This window comes from Indicator indicator, chromosome 16 (assembly GCF_027791375.1).
Source record: "Indicator indicator isolate 239-I01 chromosome 16, UM_Iind_1.1, whole genome shotgun sequence".
Taxonomy (NCBI): domain Eukaryota; kingdom Metazoa; phylum Chordata; class Aves; order Piciformes; family Indicatoridae; genus Indicator; species Indicator indicator.
In genome coordinates, this window is record NC_072025.1 from 16,411,632 (window position 1) to 16,436,866 (window position 25,235).

The window sequence follows — 25,235 nt, forward strand, 5'->3', positions numbered from 1 at the left end:
AGTAATTCTAGCTCAATAAAAATGTCTTTAAAGCAGAACCATTCCATGTCCTTTCTGCCTAAGAGTCAGAACCTCAGCTCTCATCAAACACAAGAACCACTGACGCTCACTGCACTGCATCCTAATTGAGGTTGGGACTTTGAAACCTGCAGATGATGGCAGAAGCTTTTGGAAGCAAAGCTCAGTTTGCAGCATTATAGTTCCCCAGAAAACTCATTTTGGGCCCCAAAGCAGTACTGGTTATAATCAGTTGCTTCCTAATAGCAGAGAGACGCTTCAGCACTGGATGAATGCCAGTCAGGGAAGAGAATGTTTAGTCAGCAGCTGATGGGAACACCACCCTGTTGGGTCAGTGTTCAGATGGAACAGTGTCTTGCATTGCCTCTGCCAAAGCACTATGTGAAATACTATCTTGTACCAGGCTAGATCCAGTGCCACAGATCAGGAAAAAACAACCAAACCACAGCCAACAAGAGAAAGACTTTCATAGGTACAAAGTCACATCTCTGAACAGAAGAACATAAGCTGACAGCTTATGAAGGTTTACAGCTTCTGCACAAAAATGTCATGCTTCATGTTGCAGCAGTTTGCAAGTACAAACTCAGGTTCTGCACAGTATTTCTATCTAAGGCCTGTTTATGATTATTAAAAGTTCTGGTGGAGGAATTAGAGCTCTTACTTTGTGTAACAGCACCCACAGCCATTTCACAGCTGCCCAGGACTTAAACATAGCCCTGCTTGTTGTGAGGCAAAGGAAGCAGCATGTGCACAGACACAAACCCTGCCTTGGCCTCCAACACTGATTTGTGCTCCCATGGAGTTTCACTTGTGCTCACTGGAGTTTCACTTGCTGCACAAGGAAGCATAAAACCACATGAAATCCAAACCTGATGTGACAGCTGCCTGCTCATGTGACTCAGAAAAGGAAGCAACCTGAAACTCATCCTGCATTTCCAGTTGACAAATTTAGAACTCGACTGCCAAGGTAATTTGGTTAACTCCAAAATATGTTCCAGCCTGGCCAGAAGTGCTGCCAGAACAGCTCCCACAGTCAGCAAGAGTCCAGTCTTACACCACATCCTCTCACCTGCAATGCTAAAAGGCCCTAAATCACCTTTATTCCTTTTATCTTTGTGCTGGCCTGACTCCTGTGCACCACTTCTTCAGGAGGATACCAAAGTGGAGTCTCCACTGCTGCAGAAGCAGTGATTTGTTGTCCCACAGGATCTTCTTACTGGTGGCAATGGGGGGGAAGAGATAAAAAAAAAAAAAAAAAAAGACAGAAGAAAACCTACACAACAAGACGCATAAAAGCTACAGGGAAGCTTGACTGGAGCATAAAAGCTTCCTGAAGCTGCCAAACTTCTGGCTATGACCTCCAGCAGCCCCAAAAAAGCTGCAGGCCTGGTATGAGCAAAGGCAACTGTGTTAAAATGACCGTCTCAAGTTCCTTTTCTGGGGGTACTTCCACTTCAGCCTCTTCTCACAGCCTGCTCCAAGCAGCTTAGGAGCTTCTAGTTTGAGTTAAAGCCCTCAGGTCAAATCCCAGCTCTCCCAAAAAGTGCACCCAACACCGTACTGAGTCGTCCCCTGTAATTCTTTATTAGAATCATGGATGAATATATTTTAAATCAATCTAAAAAAATAATGAATCAAGGTACATGCATAAAATACAAAGTAATTTACAAACAGATCAACACAGCATCTTCAGAACTAATACCAGGAGGAGAAATGGATTTAAAAAAAGACCAGAACCAAGTGACCGACTACAGCAATGCCTTCCGTGTGCCTTTACACATCATGAGCACCGCGAGACAGAAAGGTTGGGTACGAAACACAGCTGGTACCTACCCAGATCTGGGTGTTCCACATGGGTCATATCAGAGTTTGAGAAACGCCCTCCTACAATCAAGGATTTTCCCTCTGTCTAACTGCAGGCATTCATACAACACACAGCTCTGGTAAATACTGCAGAAACACAGTGCCTACAGCCCCCAAATCTCAGCATTAATGAGGTGTTGGGAAGTAGCACGCAGTGAATGCAGCGAGTGCAGTGGCAGAAGGCACAGTTTATGTATCCCTGAACAAGCTAATCCAGCAGATGATTTGTACTGAATGACAGGCCACAGAAGGAATGCATCCAGTAAGAAAACTACTCCAGGTGTTTGTGAAAGAGTATCTAACCAAACCACTGCAAGAGTGTAAAAATACTGGATGAAGCAGGACTGAAAACTAAGAGCAGGTTGTGGAAGTCACTGATTCACCAGCTGTTTATATCTGTGTGGCTTGTGCTAATAAATGTGGTAAGCAACATGTGACAACAGCCTTCAGGTGTGTGTGTGCGTGCTAGGACAGAAAAAAAGGCATCCTCAAATCCTGATACCACCAGCACTGTGGGGGCCAAGTCTTGAGCAGCACAAAACCACACTGCAGGTTCCAGTGTTAGTGACCCTTCATCAGTTACTCAGCTCATGCTTTCGCTTCACAAGAGGCACCTCCAAGTGGAGTCCCACCAGCATCTCCCTGGCCAGCCTCCCAGCAGCTCTGCCTCATCACAACCTCTCCTCTGCAGCAGCAGGGCAAAGCTCATTCACAGGTAGAAACCCCACTGCTTGTTTGTGAGAATCTCTCTTTTCTCCCCCATAATATTCTGTGTTAAAAATCCTTAACTTGACAATCTGAAGATGTAGCCAAAAACATTTAACTTACATTAAAATTGCACTTCAGAGCAACGGGCATGTCAGCAAGCTTTAGAGGCAGACACCTTACGATGAGGGAAGATTATCCTGCCCAGAGACATTTTCCTAGTTAGCCTGACAGCAATTGCTTTGAGAAGCAGAATAAACCCTTGGGGGTACTCCCTGAAGGTGCCTGTACACTCTGACTAGCGGGCATCATGTTGGAAAGATCCCATCAGTTTTCCACCAATTCACTGAACCAACACCGACAAGTCTGTCGGGAAAATACTGCAGCCACAGAGAAGCAATAGATTGGTAAACACTGAACTCAAAGTGTTTTAAGACATGGAGAAATTCAGAAGGAATAAGCAGTAACTGAAACACAAGAACGTGACCACAAGAATTACAAATATATTTAAATCTTGGACCTGGGGGGATATACACAGCCTTTAGGAAAGAAAGAAGGATTCTATATATTCTGACAGCACTGCATCTTTGGTTTGTTCTCAGTGGTTGGAGGGACATGGATGGGGACCACGTTGTTGCTGGGAGACATGTCGTTCTCACGCCTGTCCGACATCTGCTTCTGGGAAACAATGCGATAGATCTCTGCAAGATGAGAGAGAGCTCGGTCAGTCCATGGCACACCAGCACAACAAGGGCACAGAGCTGAGTCTGGGGGAAACCAGGCACCAGACACACACAGAGTCCTCCTGGGCTTGGGACTTGATAGGTAACGCATGGCTGTGAAGCTCAGCTGGGATGTGTTCTGGATTCAGACGATAAAACCAGGATGATGAAGGGACTGAAGCACATGCCCTATGAGGAGAGGCTGAGAAACCTGGGGCTTTTTAGTCTGGAGAAGATTGAGAGGGGATTTAATAAATGCTTACAAATATCTGAGGGCTGGGTGTCAAGAGGGAGAGGACAGGCTCTGCTCAGTTGCACCCTGTGATAGGACAAGGGGCAATGGATGTAAACTACAGCACAGGAGGTTCCACCTCAACAGGAGGAGGAACTCCTTCACTGTGAGGGTGACAGAGCACTGGAACAGGCTCCCCAGAGGGGTCGTGGAGTCTCCTTCTCTAGAGACTTTCAAGACCTATCTGGATGTGTTCCTGTGAGACCTGTGCTAGATTCTATGGTCCTGCTCTGGCAGGGGGGTTGGAGTTGATCATTAGAGTTCCCTTCCAACCCCTAACATCCTGTGAAAACAGACTTTTGTGACAGAAATGTGATTTTTAACAACTGCTTTACATCCCTGGAGATAAGGTTTAGTGAACTGAGAGGATTCACAACAGTTTTGCTAGGAATCAGAAACCATCTGCCCCATCAATTCCTCCTGATGATCCCTAAGGCTCTGAGGACAGTGGTTGTATGTTTGTGGTATTATCCACAGACAACTGCAGGATTAAAAAGAACCACTTCAAACTTCTCTGAGAGAACTGCAAGGGTAGTGTCTTTTCTCTCTGCATGCCTTCCATGTACACGACCTTGCCTATCATCCAGGCAGTTTTAAACCTTCACAAGGGTTTGACTGGGGCCCAAAAGGGGAGCCTCACCCCCTTCAGCAGCACACAAACCCCTTACAAAGCTGTTACTGTGGCTAAACTATGGAAAAGAAATACAGACTCCAGAGGAAGTCCAGCACAAAGCAGAGAGCACAGGTTAAACTCCTGTGCCTTCCCCTGCACCAAAAGCCTTGCCCAGTTCCCTGGGATTTGTTAGTGGCTGATGGCACTAACTCAGCATTACTCAGAGTAGCTACAAAGCACTTCCTTCAGCTGTGCAGAAGAGTACAATGTGTGTAGCACATCACCCCCAGAATAAAAATAAAGAATACCAAAATAGAACAGGGGAGACTCCTTACAAATTTGAGTTTTAAAGCCCGTAAAGTTTAAAAACAAAAGGCTTGCTAAACCCTGGTGCAAAAGCAAAGCGTGAGAGTGTGTCAGATTCAGCAAGAAGCTGACCCTGAAGTGCCATCACTTCTACTTTGCACAGCAGAAAAGTGCTCTGGCAACAAATACCAGCACTGCCATGCAGCAGGGCTCCCACGAGATGCCCACACCCAATTTGTGTGCTCCAGCTCACTGCCCTCCCACAGGGTTTCAGACAAGCCCAGGCTGCAGAAGATGAGGGTGGCTTCACTCCTCCGGCACAGCAAAGCAGGGAAGAGCACAGCTCACAAGCAGCTGGAGAAACAAAGCAAAGGTCCAAGTTCTTCTGGAGGTCTGCAGTCTCTTATCAGCTGGACAATGACCGTCCAGACACAAACACCTCACCTGACCTCAAACCAAGACTCACCTTTTCTACCAGGAATTTGTCATTAGTGAGCAGCCTTTCTTCAGCTTTAATGAGCTGCTGCTCAGTGCACATCCTGACATCATTTCAGTACTGGAGACTGAGCTGCCATCTGCAGAGAGGTCCTCTGTGCTGCCAAGGGCTGCTCACACAGCTAAGTGCCTGCTCTCACCACAAAGGGAAGAGATGGTACTGAGGAGCTAAAAAGGGGTCCTGACAAAGAGGGCTTGAAAACCTTGCCCTTGATGCAACAAGCCTGCTCTGCTTTAAGCTGCCAACACAGAGGCCAGATGCTCCCCAGGAAGGGTAAGAGCAGAGCTGCATGAACCCATGGGGCTGCTGGCTGAAGAAAACTCTCATGGAGACACTGCTGTGTCCATGGACTGTTCAAGGTAACATTGATCTTTGCAAGTGGGGCTTTGAAAGAATCTGCCTGAGGGGCCTCCAAAATGACAGCTCCAGCCTGAAATCCAGAAATATGGATTTTATATATGCTTCAGTTACAGATGAAGTCACTGAGGTAACCAAACAAGAGCTTCACACATAAAAGGATTTTCTGATTTCACTCCTCTAACAGCTTCACAAGTTCAGTGAACCCCAGGAAATGAGACTCTCAAAGCCACCTGCAAGGCCATGTGGGATTCTGCAGATAAAGATCACTTTGCCCTGTGGCAGGCATTCAGCAGAGTGCCTGCGTGCAGAGGTGGGAGGAGCAGAGCTGGAAGAGACCTGCTCTGCATTCCTCAAGACAAGTTTTCTGCTTCACTACCCTGCCCCAGCCCAGGGTGGGCAGCAGCAGTAATTCCCAGTTTTCCACAGAACTTCCTCAACAGGCCCATACTAGTCTCTAACACAAGTTGTCACACACTTCCTCCCAGGCCTGCAAGGACTCTCAACAGGGTGCCCTCTGTACAACACCCTCATCTTGCAGCCAAGACCATCAGTAAACAGCCCTGAAAACAATCTTAACAGCACTGATATCTCTGCTGATAAAGGGCCTGTCCCTGACTCTGGAAACACATTTCCATGATCCCCACCTCCTTGGCCTCCCCCAGCAGTCCCACAAGGACATTGGGCAGCTGTACTGCTTGAATTACAGCTTCACAGACTGCATTGGGTTGGAAGGGACCCTCAAAGGTCCTCTAGTCCAAGCCCCCTGCAGTTAGCAGGGACCTCTCCAGCTAGATCAGGCTGCCCAGGGACACATCAAGTCTGATCTTGAATGCATCCAGGGAAAAGGCCTCAACCACATCTTTGGGCAACCTGTTCCAGTGTTTCACCACTCTCATTGTAAAGAGCTTCCTCCTTATGTCCAACCTAAATCTTCCCTGCTCCAGATTAAAACCATTGCCCTCATCCTGTCACTACCAGCCCCTCTAAACAGTTTCTCCCCAGCAGCCCCAACTCTCCCAGCCTGTCTTTGTAGAGGAGGTGCTCCAGCCCTCCAGTCATCTTCACAGCCCTCCTCTGGACCCACTCCAACAGGTCCACATCCTTGTGTTGGGGGCCCCAGTGCTGGACACAGTACTCCAGGTGAGGTCTCACCAGAGCAGAATGGCAGAATCATGTTTCTCAAATCAACCTGGAGCAGCCCCAAGTTTGTTGCTCACTGCTCCTCCTCCCTCCTCTGCAGTGCCAACCTCCACACAGCCACATCTACTGCCCTAGGAGAAAGCCCAAATGGCTAAAAGGTGCCTTTCCCTGGCTCAGCTGCACACCTTCACCACACAGCTGTGCTGGTGTGAAAGGAGAGGTGGGAACAGCTTAAACCTGCTCTCAGTGGGGCAAAGCACCCAGCAGCAAAGCCCACACTGAAACCGGTCTGCAGGGAGGAAGGGCAGGCCAGTGCAGACCTGTGCTTTTAATGAAGACACTGCACTTCTGCCTGGCTCAGGAACTGAATGAGACCTTATGAAGAGCACATTCAGCTGAATGCATCACTGCATAATTGGTAACTGTGTGAGACAGGCCTGGCTCTGTGAGAGGTCTGGGAAAAAGTGACACTGCTGCCTAGAAGGAGCTTGTCCAGTCCTTGTCTGCTCAGCCTGCATAAGTATTTCATTCATTTTCAGGTGTACAGAACTAACAAAAGAGGAAATCCCTCGATTTTCTGATGCTAATGCCCTGTGATGTCGTTTCCTTGGAGATGGGATTCCTCAGAGATGAAACTGCAGCAGAATGCAGCACGGGAACAGAGATAGCACAGAGCCTGGCAGGGAACAGAGGCAGACTCCAGTTTACTTTAGGGATGCTTTATCCTGCTGTGAATGCTCAGAGTGGCTAGGATTATAATACCAGTCTCTCCTTATTTGCCAGATGATACAAAGCAGCTCTGTGTGCACAACAGCCAGCCCTTGAAGTCTAGACATCTTGCAACATAAGAATGTGGTAGGGACCATTACTCTAAGCCACAGAGGGAAAAGGTCCCCAAAACCTCATCTGGCATCCACAGCAGGACAGGAAGCCCACTAGATGCAAAATAGAGCCCCCTCTAAAAATCCTCTGTAAAACAGAGAGAGGAGAATCATAGAATCATAGAATCAAGAAGGCTGGAAGAGACCTCAAAGATCATCGAGTCCAACCTGTCACCCTACACCTCATGACTATCTAAACCATGGCACCAAGTGCCACGTCCAATCCCCTCTTGAACACCTCCAGGGATGGTGACTCCACCACCTCCCTGGGCAGCCCATTCCAATGGCCAACCACTCTCTCTGTGAAGAACTTTCTCCTCACCTCCAGAAAAGCTTTCTCCCCCTTCTCCCACCTGTAACAACAGCAGATCATGTACTCAGGCTGTGCCAGCTATAATGGACTCCCACTTCCCATGCCCAAAGCCATCTATTCAAAGCAGCTTAATCTGAGAACTTAGGTGCAGATAAGCTTAACATGGACCTTGCTCGACCTCCAAGGGAAGTCCTCTTGCAAGTTCCCATCACTGTCCCAACCAGACCAGCTTCAGAAGGGCTGGAGAAGAAAAGAGTTTTGCTACAGACCTTAGTCACAACACCCTGCTCAGGAGAGATCTAAGCAGCAGTGTGAAAGGCACTGGAACAGCCTGGGATGTCTCTGTGGTGCAGCTCCCAGCTCTGCAAATACCAGCAGAGCTGGTGCAGCAGCATGCCCTGCCCCTTCTGCCAGCCACCTCTGCTCCCAGCCTGTGGCAAAGCCTGCTGGCTTTACCAACTTCCCTCTTCAAAGGGCAGTGAGCACTGTGTTGGGAGGCAACCCTGCCAAATACAAACTCTCCATGATTCTACAGAGTCACTCTGAAAGCTACATTCCTCAGATGGCTGCTTCCCTCTTTCCTTCAATGCAAATCATTAACAGAAAAAGCCAGCTCTGAAGTGTTATTGAGAAGTTTATTGGCAGAACACTTGTCCTTAGCATGCCAGTCACAGCCAAGATGGAGCCAACCTGCTGCTAATGCATTATTTACTTCATCTTTATCTCCCTGAAACAGGAGCTCCTGTCTGGAGCGAGCCACATGCCCACTAATCAGCAGAAGTGTTTCTTCCAGCACTGTTGAACCAGTCCCTCCTGAATGAGGATCCTGCCCACATACCAAAGAGCTCTTTACCCAAAGCAGTCCCAGCAACATGCAGGCAACACTGACATCTGTGGAAAAGCAACAGCCTCAATCTGTCCAAGTCCACCAGGGGCAAGTTTTAATCACTCGTCCCTCCACAGACTTCTCTCCCTTACAGAAAAATTAAACAAAAAAAAAAAAAAAAAAAACCAAAAAAAACACCTCCCCAAATTAGAATCCAAACCAACTTCTAGAATAAAAGGTACTGTTGGAAGCATGTGAGGAGAGAGGAGAGATAAAGAAACAGCCCAGCCTGTGCCCGAGAGGTGAACTGCTTCCCCATGGCAACGGCAGTGTGTTGGCTGAGCGTCACACAGCTCTGTGGCAGCAAGGCAGCAGCCCAGGGCATGCAGGAAACTTTCCACCCCTTCAGCTGTCACTGCTGGAGAACAGAACAATCCAACAGGAGACAGGGGCAGCAAGGTGACCAGTTTATATTGGCTGTGACAGCCTGACAGCCACCTTGGAGGGGATGAACAATGTCTGATGTATTTCCAGTTCTGGTGCTGAAGGAGTATGAAAGTTAACCCTCACCTGAGAGCCCTGATCCCCTCTGAACACTGAAAGAGCAAGCAGCAAGGCTGGGTGTACTACACCATACACATCCCAATTGGTCAGAATCTGACCTCAAAGTTCAGCCTAGGTGCTCCTGAGAGGAGAGTGGCTACCAAGGCCATGTGCATGGCAGAAGAAGCTCCAGGTTTCAGCAGTTATGAGTAGGCAACAAAAATGACTGTTCTACATGTGCCAGGCAGTCTCAGTACACCCTGACTGGATATTAGGAAGAAATTCTTTACAGCAAGGGTGGTGAGATGCTGGACTAAATTGCTCAGGAAGTTATAGATGTCCTCTCCCTGGACATGTCCAGGGCCAGGTTGGACAGGGCCTCGAGCAACCTGGTGTGAAGTGTCCCTGCCCACAGCAGGGAGGTTAGAACTAGATGATCTTTAAGGTCCCTTCCAACCCAAACCATTCTATGGTATGATTCTGTGCCTTTCTCCTGCAAAATCCATGGCCAAATTCATGACCATTTCAGAGAGATCTGCCTTTAGGTAGGTGAAGAAAACAGGAAATCCAGGCAGCATCCCTGATACCATCACAGTCAGCCAGTCCTTAGCCATCCACCCTCTGATGGCATTAGTAGTTAGCTTATGTGTTGACTCCCTCCATGACTAACATAACTTCTCTCTTCTTTTGGAAGTTGTGCAATACTGAATTACAACCCAATGACTACACTGAAGTTAAAAGGGAACCCCATGGTTGGGCTGAAGAGGAAACAAGTTCTAGTCCCAGCATTGTATGGAGCAGTGAGATGACAAACATCCCTGTGCACTGTTTGTTCATCTAACACAGGCACACTTTTTGCTAGCATAGGGACAGGAGCATTACTGCTTAGGAGCTCACTGCCAGAAACACAATAGATCCAGAACCTGCTGGAGGCCTCTTACAACTATGGGTAAGGCAAGAAACAGATGGACACAGGCAAATAATACTCCCCAGCCTAACAGCTCTCTCCACTGCTCAGGTGTTCATAAAGCATTTCATGCAACTCCAGAAATGCTACAGAAGGCACACTTTCATTAAGCTTCCTACCTGCCTCCTCACCTGGATGTATGCAAGCCTGCACATATGGCTCAAGTGTCCTTTTTGGTGTGTTTTTAAAAGACTGTCTCAATTAGATAGCAAAAGAGAAAAAACAAGTCAAAGATAACTAGATGCCAATGTCACAGCAATCAGATCTGATGAGACACAAGCTTATCAGTGGGGCTGCTGCTCACACCCAGCACATCACACAGCCTGGCACATGCTACAGTGGGAAGGAGAGATTTAAATTTGCGACTGGGAAGCAGAGTGGAGGCACCCAGAGAAGAGAGATGTACCAAAACAGAGGGGCCTCTCAAATGTTTTGAAGACTCAGATTTAGAGAGCATTTGCCAAAGCTGGGAATCATAAAAGCTGAAGCCCCATGCACCACTGTTGTCCCACCATGCCCTAGTGTGATGGTTTGAAACTGTCTTTTTAATTTTTCCTTGCAAAGTTCAGAACAGAGAAAGTGAAAGAATGTAAATAAGTCACTATTGGGTGTAAGAAAGCAAAATAACAATTGTTCTAAACACTTTCATTGGATAGATAGAAATGTTTAAGAACTATTACCCAAAACAAAGTAGGCATTCTGCACATTCTGCGTTCGGCAGTGGGGGCAGCTGCTGGGCTGTCTGGCTGCTGTTTCTTCTTCTCTTCTGGCTGAAGATAACACGTACTGACCTTGGCAGCTAAGTTAACAACTTTCTGCTTAACTAACTCTGCTTCTCTGTCCAGGGGGGTCTGGGGGGGAAGCTCTTGGGAGAGAGAGAGAGGACCCTTTGGGAGGGTCCCCTTGAGGGGAAGCAAAGGGAGATCGGTTGTGCTTTTCTGTTGATTGTATATATTTGTGAATGTTGTGAATTTTGTATATTTGTACATATTCATTGCATTTCATTGTAGATTTTAGACTCTGCTTGTAAATACAGATTTTCATTTGCTTCCAGACTGAGCTAGCCTGGTTATTGTCGTTGGGGGGGAAATTTCAGCTCACACCGACACACCTAGCTACAGCTGAAAGGTAACACAGCAGCACCCAAGTCCTACAGCAGCTGGAGATTTCCACACCCGTTAGTGAATTCCCTTTACAAGCCATGGTTAAGGTCTCCCACATAGCTCAAGTGGAACATCTGAGAGTCTTCACAAGTTTTGCCTATCTAAAACAAGGATTTAAGTAAAAAGGAAGTATTTTATCCAGAGAGCATAAAAAATACAGCACTCACTGCTGTCACATGTTAGAGAGGCCAAGAATCCAGGTAGGACTACTAAATGCAATGACAGTGACTATCCTGCAGCTCAGGAGTTACCACATCTCAGATTACCAGGAGTAGTGTTGTTCAAAGGGAGGATCTCTACTCTGTCATCTCTTTTCCCTTGGCAACTGCTATGGTCACCATTAAAGATGGAAACAAACTAGACTGACTTCTCTAATGAACAATGGCTGTTTTAACTTGATGCCTGCATGAGGCAATTCTCTTCTGTGGGCACTCCCTATACCATACACAAATAGGAAACTGAAACATAAAACTAGGCTGATGAGAAACCTGGGGCAGATCAAAGTGAACACAATTTCATCCCTGAGCTCAAGGCTGATCTTTCCCCCTGTGACACTTTGAAACTGGACTCCAACTCTTCACAGCTGTGAAGACTGATTAAATAGCAAAATTTTAAACACTTTGTAGGCAAAGAATGCCTGCTTGCATCATAGCTGAGCAGCCTTCTGCCCTTCCCCCTTGACACACAAAGCATGAGATGACTCACCTGTCAGAATAGTCTGGAAAGCTGCTTCCACATTTGTAGAGTCTAAAGCAGACGTCTCAATAAATGACAAACCATTCTTCTCTGTGAGGACAGAAATACTATAATTAGAGGGGTACATCACATATCTGTTCCCAATCTGGAAGAACTTCTCCACCAGATTGTATTTGTAGTGTTCCTGATGAGATGCAGAGGTATCAAATATAAAAGGTCGTGGGTTTTTCCTCCTTATATGATCTGAGAGCAACACCACCCAATACCAGCGTTAGAATTTACACCCATTCCCAAGCACAGGGATCAGTCCAGTGCCGTGTTACTTTAAGCCACATCTTCCTGCACCCCTGAAAGGGAGAATCCATGACTTGCGTGAGGAAACTTCCTAGACTTTCCTTAACCTTGTCAAGTTTTCTTTAACCTCATCAGTTTCAAGGCAGGCAGACCTCCAGACAGTCTCCTTCTCTGGAGACATTCAAAACTCACCTGGATGCATTCCTGTGTGGACTACCCTGGGTGATCCTGCTTTGGCAGGGGGCGTTGGACTCAGTCTCTGGAGGCCTCTTTCAACCTCTAATGTTCTGTGATTAGCATCAGGGAAATTATTTTGTGTTCACTGACCTGCAAAAGCTCTGGCCTCATCTGTAGGGACTGCTCTCAGGTGGCGCAAGTCGCTCTTGTTTCCCACCAGCATGATGACAATGTTGCTGTCAGCATGGTCTCTCAGCTCTTTCAACCATCGCTCTACGTTCTCATAAGTGAGGTGCTTAGCAATGTCATACACCAATAATGCCCCTACAGCTCCACGGTAGTACCTGTGGGTGAAGAGATGTGGTAGAGAACCAGCAAGGAACATCATGACTAGAAGTGACAACTTACTGTGCAACAACAAGAAACTGCTGTTACTAAGAAAGGTACACACAAAAATAGCTAAAAGCAGGCTAATGTGGGACTTGGAACAGAGAAACACAACATCTAGGCTAGGGTTATGCCATAGGGCCACCAAAACAGCCAGGACAGCTCAGAGCCAAACCCCACGTTTGTGGGGAGAACTCCATATCCCCAAAATGAAGCTCTGGAGTCTGTGGGGAGCTACTGTCACCTTCAACCTCTGATCCACTCCTGGAAAGTCTCCCCAACCCATCCCTGTGGGTGCAGCACAGGCACAGCCCATAGTGATAGAGAGACTTCAGAATGACTCACTGGATGATAAAAATGTCAGCCTGATCTATTCCCTTTGCAAAAGGCCACAGCTGGTCTCCTTTCAGACTAGGGAGAGGCACAGTAACATTCAGAAAGAAACAGGCTGTGTTCTTCCATCCCACAATTACCTCCAGCTTTACTTAAATCCAGCTTTTACTCTGCTGGGTTGTGTTGTTTGGGTTTTTTTGTTGTTGTTGCTGTTACGTGGGGGTTTTGTTTGGTTGGGTTTTGTGGGGGTTTTTGTTTGTTTTCAGGGGTTTTTTTTTGGTTGGTTGGGTTGGGGTTTTTTGGTTTTGTTTTGTTGTTGTGGTTTTTTTTTTTCCAATTACATAAGCATGGAAAGTGAGTCCTTGCTGCTACACAAGGGTTTCTGGTCTTAGGTTGGCCCTGATAAAGTAATATCTGTGTTCCTGGACGTTTTATCAACTGAGTCTCTCAGAGCTCTTGCATTCTAGGCATTCCAGTTCCATATCATGAGAGCACTGAGAGGTAAAGCAGTTTGTGCAGGGACACACTACCTCAAGTTTCTGGGCTGAATAGTATTTAAGCTTCATTCCAGCCAAAGTTGTGAGTATTACATAATAAAATACAATACACACACACCCCCATCTGCAGCTTCTGAGGAACTGGAAAGGCCCAGAATTGCCCTCCTCATCCAAAGCTTCTCTTCAGCCACCCAAGCTGTCACTTACGCTGATGTTATGGCTCGGTATCGCTCCTGCCCTGCTGTGTCCCATATCTGAGCCTTTATTGTCTTCCCATCAACTTGAATGCTTCTTGTTGCAAACTCTACTCCAATGGTGCTTTTGCTTTCCAGGTTAAACTCATTGCGAGTGAACCGAGACAGAAGGTTACTCTTGCCTACTCCAGAGTCTCCAATAAGCACAACTACAAGAAAAAAACGACAGGAGGGTGAGATTCCAGGTGCAGAGAACACTTTCACAACCACCTGCAATAAACATTTGTTTTCCAAAGCATGAAGGAAAAGAATGGCAAAAGCTACCATCCTTGCCATGGATCCACTGTCCAGGTCTTGGTATTTCTAGAGAAGCAGAGCTGCCACATTCACCAGCTTTCTGAACAGACTTCAAGCTTGACTTCAGTCCCCTTTGCCCAGCACGGAAGAACATTCCTACCCCAGAAAGAATATGCATGGCTGTTGCTGCAGAAGTCAAGGACTGTTTGGATTTCACAATCTGGTAACACTAGAGCTAAAAAAAAACAAAACAAAACAAAAATCCCCACACCATGCAGCTGAGCTCTGTATTGCTGAAGAAGTCCAAAACACAAGGCAAACAGCAGACTCCTCACACTTCATATCTTAGCAGAAAAGCAGTTCCCTACTGGGGCAGAAAAAGATTGTGACTAAAGAACTAACCCCAAAACACCCATAAGACCACCCGCTGGAGAATATCAGTGTTAGCTGAGCCACAGCACTCTGCCCTTCTGCAGTCCCTCACGGCTGCTGCAACTCCTGGCACACTTTGGCCAGAGCTTGAAACAGCTCTAAAATGCTGCTGGGGTATTGCTGGACCTCAGAATTAGAATCACCATCGAGTCAATCTTCCCTGGCTCAGCTTGCCTTATCACAACACCACTGCCTAGCAAACTAATTGGAAGGATTCAGCTATGCTAGGCCAAAGGTTTAAAGTCCAGTTCCTACAGGAAGAAAAGCATCACGAGGGCTCAGTTGCAATATCCTGTAATGCTGAGCTGAAAGGCGTGGGTTTAAGTGCAACTCTCTACCAAGATGCAGGCCACTGGATGAAATGCATTCATGAGCCTGAGTCACACTAACTGGAGCCTCGCAGGATGATCTCATGCCCTTAATGAAGATAAGGTACACAACTGATAACAGAAGGGAAGGGAAAGAGGATGAATAAAATCCTTGAGAACAAAGGGTGATCAACTTTGAAGCCCAGCAGTGAATCAAGGCCAGTCCAGGCACAAGAGTGCATGCTCGCTGCAAAAAAAAAAAAAAAAAAAATATGCTGTGGCTGTTTGTTTTGAAACAAGTATTAATATTTCATAGAATCATAAAACTGTTTTGGTTGGGAAAGGCCTTTAAGACCGAGTGCAACCACAACCTAACTCTACCACATCTGATGCTAAACCATGTCCTTCAGCACCGCATCTCTGCCTCTTTTAAACACCTCCAAGAATGGAGATTTGGCCACCTCCCTGGGGAGGCTGTTCCAGTGTTCAAGAGCCCTTTCAGTGAAGAAGTTTCTTCTAATGTCCAACCTAAACATCCCCTGGGGGCAACTTGAGGCCACTTTCTCTTACCTTACTTGTTACTAGGGAGAAGAGACTGACACCCACCTCACTCCAGCCTCCTTTCAAGGGAGTTACAGAGAGTCAGAAGGTCTCTCCTGAGCCTCCTTTTTCTCCAAACTAAACCCCAGTTTCCTCAGCCTCTCCTCACCAGACCTGTTTTCCAGACCCTTCACCAGCTTGCTTGTCCTTCTCTGGACATGCTCCAGCACTTCAATGTCCTTTTTTGTGAGGGGCCTCAAAACTGGACCCAGTATTCCAGGTGCTGCTTCACCAGTGCCAAGGACACCAGAACAATCACTTTCCTGGTCCTGCTGGTCACTATTCTTGATACTGCCCAGGATGCTGTTGGCCTTGGCCACCTGGCCTTAGTAACATAGATCATTTAACAATTTAGACACTGCAAGGCAGCATTAAAGATTTGTGTGGCACAGCAGAGGAGTGAGCTCACCAAACGCATCTCAATCACACCCAGTCTCAGTCTAGCAGTGCAAACATTCCCATCTGCTGCTGCATCACACAGCAGCCCTCTGAACACCACCTTCTAGTTAAATAATGCAAAGCAGTTCTGACAAATAGGATTTCCTCTAACTGCAAGGGCAGAGCAGCACCTCTAAAACATCCTCCATAAAATGAAAATGCTAGCTTCAAACACAGCCTTGTGGCGAATGCTTCATCAAGATCATTCTAGCGTCCTCTGCCAGCTGACTCAGCACAGAGCCAGCCAAGCTTCAAGAGTTGCTTAAAGCACAGAGTGGCTGTTAGCCACTTCTGGTTATGGAGATCACAAGTGCAGGCAAGTGGCAAGCACATTTGCTGAACACAAACAGGATTCTGCTTTCCCATGTGACAGGTCCACACTGCTCAGTGTCAGCTGCCCTGACCCATCTTTGCTGGCAGAGAAGACCCTAAACCATAATAAACTTGGTGCCAAGGACAGGGCACCTAATTACATCATCACCACTTGGTAAACTGCCACCAGCTTTCCTGGTTTGGTTTTTGTGTTTTGGTTTTGTTTGTATTTTTGATTTGGTTTGGTTGCGGGAGGAGTTTGGCAATTAAGCTGGCAATTTTATTTTGGCAGCTTTAGATGACATCATAACTGTATTCACTGGGATGTGTTACAAACAAGATCCTAGGAGGTGAAAGTTGTCAACTTCCTTCACACACCTCAGTCCTGTCATCACCCAACTTCAGCAGCAGCCACAAACTTCTCTAAACAAGAAAAGCAACCTACACAGTTTGCTTTTCCCAACAGAAAGCATCACATAACTGTTCAGAACTCCCCTCAAACGTTTTTCTTGTTCAGGTCATATTTCAAAGCACAGCTTTAAGTCATTCTACAATAGATGGATCATTTTAATTCCTCTGCCAGGTTTTATTCCTTACCGTGTCTGAATCCCATGCTGCTTATGTTCTGAACAGTTTCCAGCACCAGATTAATATGTCCCAATTAAAAAAGGAAACTATTAGACTTTCCTCCCTGAAGTCAGCTATTTCCTCCACTTAATTGGGCCACTGCAGCTCCTCCTGATCATGAGCACAGGGACAGCTTGAAATGTCAGCAGGTGCCTAAGACTCTGCACACTTTCTGCACCTCTGCCAGTCTGAGCCAGTATCACTTTGAACAGCTATGACCTGGAACGCCTTTAACAGCCATTCTGATTGTTTTATTCTTTTTAATTTTGCTTTCCTTATTAAATCACCTATTTTGATGTTTTTCACTACAGTGTTCCCATGTATCACATCCTTAGCATAGAAACACAGAATCACAGAACATACCTGGTTGGAAGAGACAAGGCCTGAGTACACAACAGGAATGACCCCGAAGTGCTGAGTCCCCTTCTGACTATCCTGAGCAAGCAGTTTCTGGGAGGGAAATGATGTTATCTAGCTCCCTGTTAAAGCTAATAGTTCCTGCATACACACTGTTATTGGGCTTTTCTTCCAGAAAAAAAAAAAATCACTCCTAATGGTTAAAAATTGCCTTCTAATTTTCAGAGGAAATTAGTGGTCAGGGGCCAGTTGGTGTTCATGTGCCAGAACTGTCCATTAGCTTATTAGTTTCTTCTCCCAGTGGTGTTTACAGAAAGCAACCACAACTTCTCTTGGCTTTGTTCTACTAGCTAAATAAGCAAACTTCTCAAGTGTTTCCTTACAAACAGACTGTCATTCCCCCAAACTTCTTCCCTACAAGTTTTTCAGCTCTTTACCACACAGTGAGAAGAGCAACATAAGTCCTTCTAAGTGAGATCTCCCTGTGATGTGGACAGGGGTTTTAATATTTCCATCTCTACTAGGCACACCTGGAGCAGGAATTACCTTTTCCTGACCATATCACCTTAATACCCCCATCTGCCCATGGTCAGGCTGAATTATTCTAGCTTTAAGCTGGCAAACTTTACCAAAATACTGTGAGTCCCCAGACATTAAACCCTACATCCCAAATCTCACCTCACCTGATGAGGATTGCAGTCCTCATCAGAATGCATCCCTTCCAGTGCCTCATGCCAACTTTCTCCTGTGCTACCCAGCTTGCATCATCAGCAAATCCCTTTTACTATATCAGCACTGGAAGGAAGAAGGTCTAGAGGAAACATTTAAGCAAGTTCAGCCACAAGACCTGCTCTTGAAAACCTCCATCAATCACCTTCTTTGGAGCAGCACATCCCTTTGCAGAAGCAGCACCTTAAAAAGCTTCACAGTCAAGGGAGATTTGTATTGGCACATCCTGAAAGCCAGGACAGTGATCACCCTACCCAAGTCACTACTAGGCAGGTCATTCTTACTGCTTTACTGACATGCTGGTTCAATATGTGCAACTACCTGCTTTAAATCAATGCACTTGACTTCCTACAGCATTTACACTCCCTACCCCCCAAAGATTTAAGACAAGCATTTGGTGGAGAAAAGGAAAAAAAAAAAAAAAAGAAAGAAAGAAACAGGGAAGACCAAACTGCTGTATAAATTTTCTCCTTCAATTCCACTTTTGTTTCTGTATAAGACCAAAATAAGAATTCCAATTCCTAAGTTGCATGAAAAGCCATTCAGAGAACTACATCAAGAAAGGATTATTAATTTTTCACCAATATTCCAGCTCACTCACACCATTTTCACTTCTGTTAAGCCTCTATATAACTTAGTTGAAATTTTCAGAAAATACTTTCTCTCATGAAATGTTATTGGCAGGTATTACACAAGCCACATGTTACTATGTGTTAACAAGTACACCACTGCTAGGGACTTACAGTGCCTGAACCAACTCATCTTGCTCTTGAGCTCTGCTATTAAGAGGCACATCAATAAAGAGCCTGGACACATCTTCATGGCCTATAGAAAAACCTGCTGATGAAAACTTCTTCCTATCCCCTTCACACAGAGCTTAAAGGAAATGTGAGTAAGATAACCTGACTCTACACCTTGTAGATTGCTGGTGATAAACCTAATATAGTCATGTCTTAATATTAATCTCCCTCTTCTCCTGTGGCCCTGTTTTATTCAGCCATTGCCTGGTGTCATAAAGGCACTTTGGGGCAGGGGTCATTCATCACCTGTACATGTAACACACAGCTGGGCCTCCTAACACCTCTGTAGTAAAAAAGCTGACCTGGTAGGTTTGTTATAGCCCAAAAGAGCCTCCGTGTTTAATGGAGAGAAGGCAAAGGGCTTGCTGCCATCATACAAACCAGTAAGTGTCATGCAACTACCTTTCCCTACAAACTACTCTAAACAAAACACAAGAACAAAAGTGTTTTCTAAAACCCAAACCAACAAGTCTCTTCAGTTTGGGAGTGTTTCCTCAATATCAAAGAGTGAAGCTAGAGACATGAATGTGATGCAAAGTGAGAAGCAGACAGCTGAAACAGGAGTGTTTCCTAACAACAAGCTGAATGTCACTGCAGGTAAGGTCCATGTTCAGAAATGAGAAGCCAGACCCCAAATCCAAAATTCCAGGATGGTCAAGGTACAGACATAATCCTCTCAACCTTTCTCCATAGAAAACACAGAAGACATCTACAAGCGAGGGTTGTTTTTAAAACTACTCATCTCCTGCAAGTACATAAATCAAAAAGAGTTTTAAGTTCCTGCATTTAAGCCACGGTTAATTTATTAATATCCTTACATTGCCATTATATTTTTCTCCCACCAAAATTAGAGCAAGACTTCTACAAACTGGATTTTACAGGTCTTGTGCACTCATGTGCAGTGCTGGCAACAGGAGGCACTGCTCTGCTAAGCCCAAGAAGTAAGAACACCACCGAGATCTGCAGTTGGACAAAAAGTTTACCAGAAGTTGTCTTTTTACAATTAGGCTTAGGCTTCAGCATATGTGGAAGTGTTACAAGAGTCAGGAGATGGGGATTTTGTAAGAGGTATTGTGATTTTATTGTACAGCTATACAGGTGGGCTCAGCTTACACCCACCAGAAGAGTCAACCAGATTGCGACACACAGCTGCTGTTAGTGGCTGACAGGACAGAAGCAGAGGTCAGTGGTAGCTTCACTCAAGAGTAGTAAAAGACAGTGAGACTAGAAATTAGTATCCAGTTATTTTAAACCAAGTCAAACTTAGAACTCGGTCCCACTGACCTACCATGTCCCTCCCAAGTTCATAAATCCAGAAGAACTCTTCTACTGGACTAAGTGTCCTTGTAGACTAACATCCAATCTGACTGCCAAGACGTGATGTCTGAGAAACATTGTGCATAACAGAACAATCTTTGTCCTAGCAAGCCCTTCCATCTCCAAACAAGCAACACCTTCAGACTTGCCACTGTAACGATCACAGTGAAACATCCCAACAGACATTTTCCTTCCTCTGTACATTTGTACAGTCTTTCAAACCCATTCACAGTATTTATGGCAATGCACCACTCCAGGATTTCCATACGCATCTGCAGGATTTTATGTCCTTTTAGTTTTGCTTGCTGCTCAATAAAAGAAGCATTTCAGATATCCTGAGAAATTATAACATATGAGATACTTTCTCTACTTGCCTTTATTGCTCACTGCTGTAACTCTGATAAAGCTGTACATCATTCTAAGGGATATGAATCCATTAGGTCTCACTTCTGATTATTTTGATGCCTTTTCTCCACACCTTTTTAATTCTGCAACACCCTTTCCAAAATGGGTGTGCCCATCCTGGCTACATATCCCCTCAATCCCCAAGATGTTCATGTCTTGGGTTCAAACATCAGTTTAATGTTCCCCTTGAGTCCTCATCTCTTTTTCCATGAGCTTTTACCTACTTCTTGCCTTTTTGACCAGTGTCTGGTAATGACACTCATTCCAGAGACTTATTTGTAACAACTTCAAGATCATTGCAGAGTGCCGACAGCTTGTTTAGAACCACCATCACCTTTGGAAAGTTACAAAACTTTCCACAATTTGTCTTACTCTGCATTTGTTGTATTATTTCAGCTGCCACAATAATCCCAGTTATGTGACATTGCATCAACTTCCTGCAGTCTACTTCAGCTCTGCAAAGCCCAAAAGCTCATTTTCACAGCACTCCCAACAGCTTTCTTAGTCTCATCAGAAAAAAGCTATAGGAGGGGCTGTTAAATTAGCTTTGAACTATTCTAAATAACTGGATCCCAGCTCTATTATTTCCCACTTACATAAGGAAGTAGGTCTAATAAAAAATAGGATCTCTCCCAACAGCTCTACATCACTGGTATTTCCAAGCCTTCACAGCTACAAATATTAATTAAAGCATACTGACAGAATTGTTTGCACAAACGATGCAGTGGGCTTAATATGGTAGGTGCTTCTGTGTACCAGATTGATACAATTAAACTGGAGGTCAGCAAGGCCCATGCCAATGCTGCAAGCTGAGAAAGAGGCCCTTCTTGGTACATCCCAATTTAAGAGCAGCACAGGTGATTGATTTATAGTTAGGAACAACACCACGTTCCACGTGGCAACTGGATAGAAAAAAGCCACAAAAGAAATTTAATTTCTCAAAGTGAATACAGGTGCTTAAGTTAGGGATACAGAAGAAAAACACTCATGCTTTTCTTTATCCTAAGTTTCATGATAGCAAGCACTGGACCTCTCACCATTACAAAGTAACAAGCAACACCCTACTCCTAAATTCAACTTTACAATACCTTATCACAGCAAACAACTACTTTTTACAACACTTTGCTTGCTTTTGCAGTAGGATTTTAAAAATTGGCCAGGCAATTTCAAAACATCAGCACTTCTGTTTCACAGCATGCTTTATGAGCCTAACAGCAGGCTGGCATTTTACTCTGCAGGGAATGAAAAATCGACCAGTTAACTACAACCTGCAAGGTTTTAACCCAACTTGCTGCTGTAGGGCTGACTGGAGGGGCATCAGACCTGGAACAGAAGGTATTCCTGCCCTTCTCCCCTGGGTGCCACATGAGGTGCCAGGATAGGATGAAGAGCCCTAGGTATGAAGTAGCAGTTACATTCACTCCTTACAAAGGGCTCAGAATACAGAAGGGAGTAAATAGTATCACTTTATTAAATTAGCTGCATCATCCACCAATGCTGAGTATAACTCGTTCACCTTGCAGTCCTCTTCAATAGCTGGTAAAGGTGTTTATCAACCCAGGGCATTCTCACAACGACCTTTGCTCATCACCCCAACAGGCTGAACATAGCCTCAGCCTATTCATGAAGAAGAAACCTTGGAGAAGACGCAGGTTCCCCTACGGAAACCAGCCTAAATCTGACATTTTGGGGTGAGGTCGCGACCAGCGCCCGAAGCGCTCTGGGGCAGGCAGCGACGCACAACACACCCTCGGTGACCAAGCTCCAGAAACATCCGAGCAGGGCTCGGCGATAACCGCGCAAACGCCGCCCCCGCCTCGCACCGGGGGCTGGATGGAGCCCTCCACCCTCCCCGGCAGCTCTCCCGGGTAGCCGCGTTAGGGGAGCCGCCGAAATCTGCTTGTGACTCGGGGCTCCTTCCCCAGGGCCGAGAGGGAAGCGGCGGCAAGAGGGTCACGCCGTGAAGGAGGCCGCTTCCCACGCCCCACCGAGGCAGGGAGCCCCTCCGGAAGGTGACCCCTCCGGTTGTGTCAGAGATGGGATGGCGCGGCAGTTACCTTTGAAGAGATAGTCATACTCGTCGTCGCGGGTGCCCATGGTGGGGTGCGCCGAGGCGCGGCGGTGGCCGAAGACTGGGAGCGGGAACCGGAGCCGGACCCCTCCCTGCAGCCGCCGCAGCGCTTCCGCCCTCCGTGCTCTGCCCGCCCACCGCCAGGTGCATCCGGGGCAGCGCAGAACTGCTTCCAGAGGCAGAGCCACCGCCCTGCCCATCCCAACCTTAAAGGGACACACCGCGGGCGAGTCGGGCTGAGGCGGGGGTGTCTGCCTGGTCCACACGGCCCTCATCGAAACCCTTCGTTACCCACTCGACGGTTACGGCCACAGAGATGAGCCTTGGCGGGAGGGCAGGGCCGGAGGAGAAGGCACTTAAGCTGACGGGGAAAGACTGCTGCCACAGCGGTTCCATGGTGTAATGGTTAGCACTCTGGACTCTGAATCCAGCGATCCGAGTTCAAATCTCGGTGGAACCTAGTAGTTTTTTTCCGTCTTCCTTGCCGACTTTTTCTGCCCGGATTGTGCCCGGGCGCCTTCACACACAGAGGTGGAACAGCCACGCTTCGCCTCTTCTTTTGGCTAGCGCCCACTAGTCCCATTTTCAGGCATGGTGTGGGTGCGCTTCTTCTGACTACATGGTGATGGCTCCCAGCCCAGAGCTGCCTATGACCACCGTGGAGTTTGGGGTCGGTTGGCAGAAGGCTTCCCAGGTCTCAGAGGTCCATGAAGAGAGACAGGGAACTACTGGTTCAGTGGAGGCTAAAAAGATGCTCATCAATAGTTGAAAGGCAGGGGGCAAAAGGATAGGGCCAGACACTTTTCAATGGTGCCCAGCAACAGTATGAGGGACAATGGGCACAAACTGCAACACAGGAGGTTTCACCTGAGCATAAGTAAAAACTTTGCTGTAAGGATGCTGGAGCCTTGGAGCAGGCTTCCCAGAATGGTTGTGGAGTCTCTTCTCTGCAGAGATTCCAAATCTACATGGACATTGTCATCGTGGGCAACCTGCTGTGGATGACCCTACTTTAGCAGGGAGATTGGACTAGATGATCCCCAGAGGTCCCTTCCAGTCCCTACCATGTTGTGATTCCCTGATCCTGTGAACTGGGCTGCAGGATGTACAAAGCCAATGGGGTTCGTGGTGGAGTCATCAGAGATGCCAACAAGCTGTTTCAGCTCATGAGTTGCAAAAAGACCACAAGTGCATTCCCCACCACCATGCCACTGCCCACTCTACTTCTCCCTTCCCTAAAACCAGTCCCCTCATCTGCCCCTGTGTTGTGGAAGACACCAGCTTTGTCATCACCTTCCATGGGCACAGACTTGAGACCTAAATAGAAGAGGATAAAAATAGCACTTGTGTCCAGATGATTAAATCACAGCCCTTAAAACTGCTCTTTTTCCACCAGCTTGCTGCTAGCAGCAGCAGTACGTTGGCCATCTCTGCAGTCAGTGGCTGTGTCATCATTCCTGTGCACGGAAAGTAACCGCCGGGCATCGGCAGTAGCACTGTGCATCAGTTACTGTCTGCTGGAACGATAGCGAACCAGAACATGATCCTCACGCTGCCTCAGACCTTCTGGCCAGGGAAAACAAAGCTCTAATAACAAAGACACACAATGTGCCACTGTGATATGTCACACCACAGGAGTACGGCACTGTCAGAAGAAGCTCTCCAGGAGCACATGAATGAGGTTGGAGCATCAGGGCCTGGGCTCATCCCATGTCCTGCCACCAGCCTCCAGCATGCCCTGACAGATTGTGCCCCTCTGGCTTCTCACAGGTGCACAAAAAGCCTCAGAGCATATGAGGTTTCCCATCCCCTGTTCCACATCTCCTGTGGGAATAATTTCATGTGCCAGTTCCATACGGTCTCTGTAAGGCTAGACCTTACAGGAGCAGAAAGCTCTCTGGTAGTCTAGCAGTGAGGTCTGTAGGACCCTGGGTCATCTTTGCAGATGAACCAAAAACCTTGAGTCTGAAAATTCTTGTTCTGCATTAGGCTTCCATCTCACATCCTATTTGCAGATGTCCATTGATCTTTGTTATTAAAAAGCTATTAATTTTCACTGGATGTCTCTCAGGCCTGGTTTCATCCTCCAGAAGTTCTAAAAAATTAAAATAATACAGATTAAGTATTTTTAGTTATCCTGCTGTAAAAGTGTTCTCCTTTATGTGTTTTGGATTTTGTTTGTGAGCCTGGAAACATCCTTTATTTACATTTTTCATGTGTGTAAGCGTTATTTCCTCTTGCACAAATCACAGATGTTCCTCATCTGGAACTAGCTCATCCTACACAACACCTTAGGGCACAAAGTGAGGACAGTATCTCTGGCTGAGCTAAAACCACCATCCCTACGTCGCTGTACCACTATCACTTATTGAACTTAAGGTGTAACAAAGCATTATTACCAGTTGTGTGTTATAGCATGCAAATCTCTGCAGATTGCCACATGTATGAGCAGCAGCAGCGGCTATGCCTAGCTCAGCCTGTTTAAATGCATTTGATGGTTTATAATCAGGTTTTTCATGGTGAGAACTGAAACAGCAAAAAGAACTTTGCATCTAGACAAGAATCAACAGACAGCAGGGCTTGAGGAAAGTGTTGGACAAGCAAGGAGCTCTAGAAATTAAAGTCTTGTATTCTGTTCAGACCTAGTTTGATTTCGTTCTCGTTCAAGCAAGAATATGCAAACCTTCAGGAAATGTTGTTGTCAGCACAGACTGGTTTTGGCTGCACTGCTCTTTCTTTGTGTTCCCTCCTGGAGC

At 46.4% G+C, this 25,235-nt stretch overlaps 1 protein-coding gene and 1 non-coding gene across 2 annotated transcripts; one reads left to right on the forward strand and one right to left on the reverse strand.

The window, feature by feature from the left end:
- Positions 1-1,598: 1,598 nt before the first annotated feature.
- Positions 1,599-22,524, reverse strand: RAB11A (RAB11A, member RAS oncogene family). Its single transcript, XM_054388159.1, has 5 exons — positions 22,466-22,524; positions 13,800-13,995; positions 12,526-12,719; positions 11,914-11,994; positions 1,599-3,287 (listed from the first exon to the last, which is right to left on the reverse strand). Exons 1-5 carry the CDS (start codon positions 22,503-22,505, stop codon positions 3,148-3,150), a joined length of 651 nt encoding a protein of 216 aa, XP_054244134.1. The 5' UTR covers positions 22,506-22,524; the 3' UTR covers positions 1,599-3,147.
- Positions 22,525-22,867: 343 nt separating this feature from the next.
- On the forward strand, positions 22,868-22,939 carry TRNAQ-CUG (transfer RNA glutamine (anticodon CUG)). The gene has a single exon. It is a non-coding gene; the product is annotated as a tRNA-Gln (tRNA).
- Positions 22,940-25,235: the final 2,296 nt, after the last annotated feature.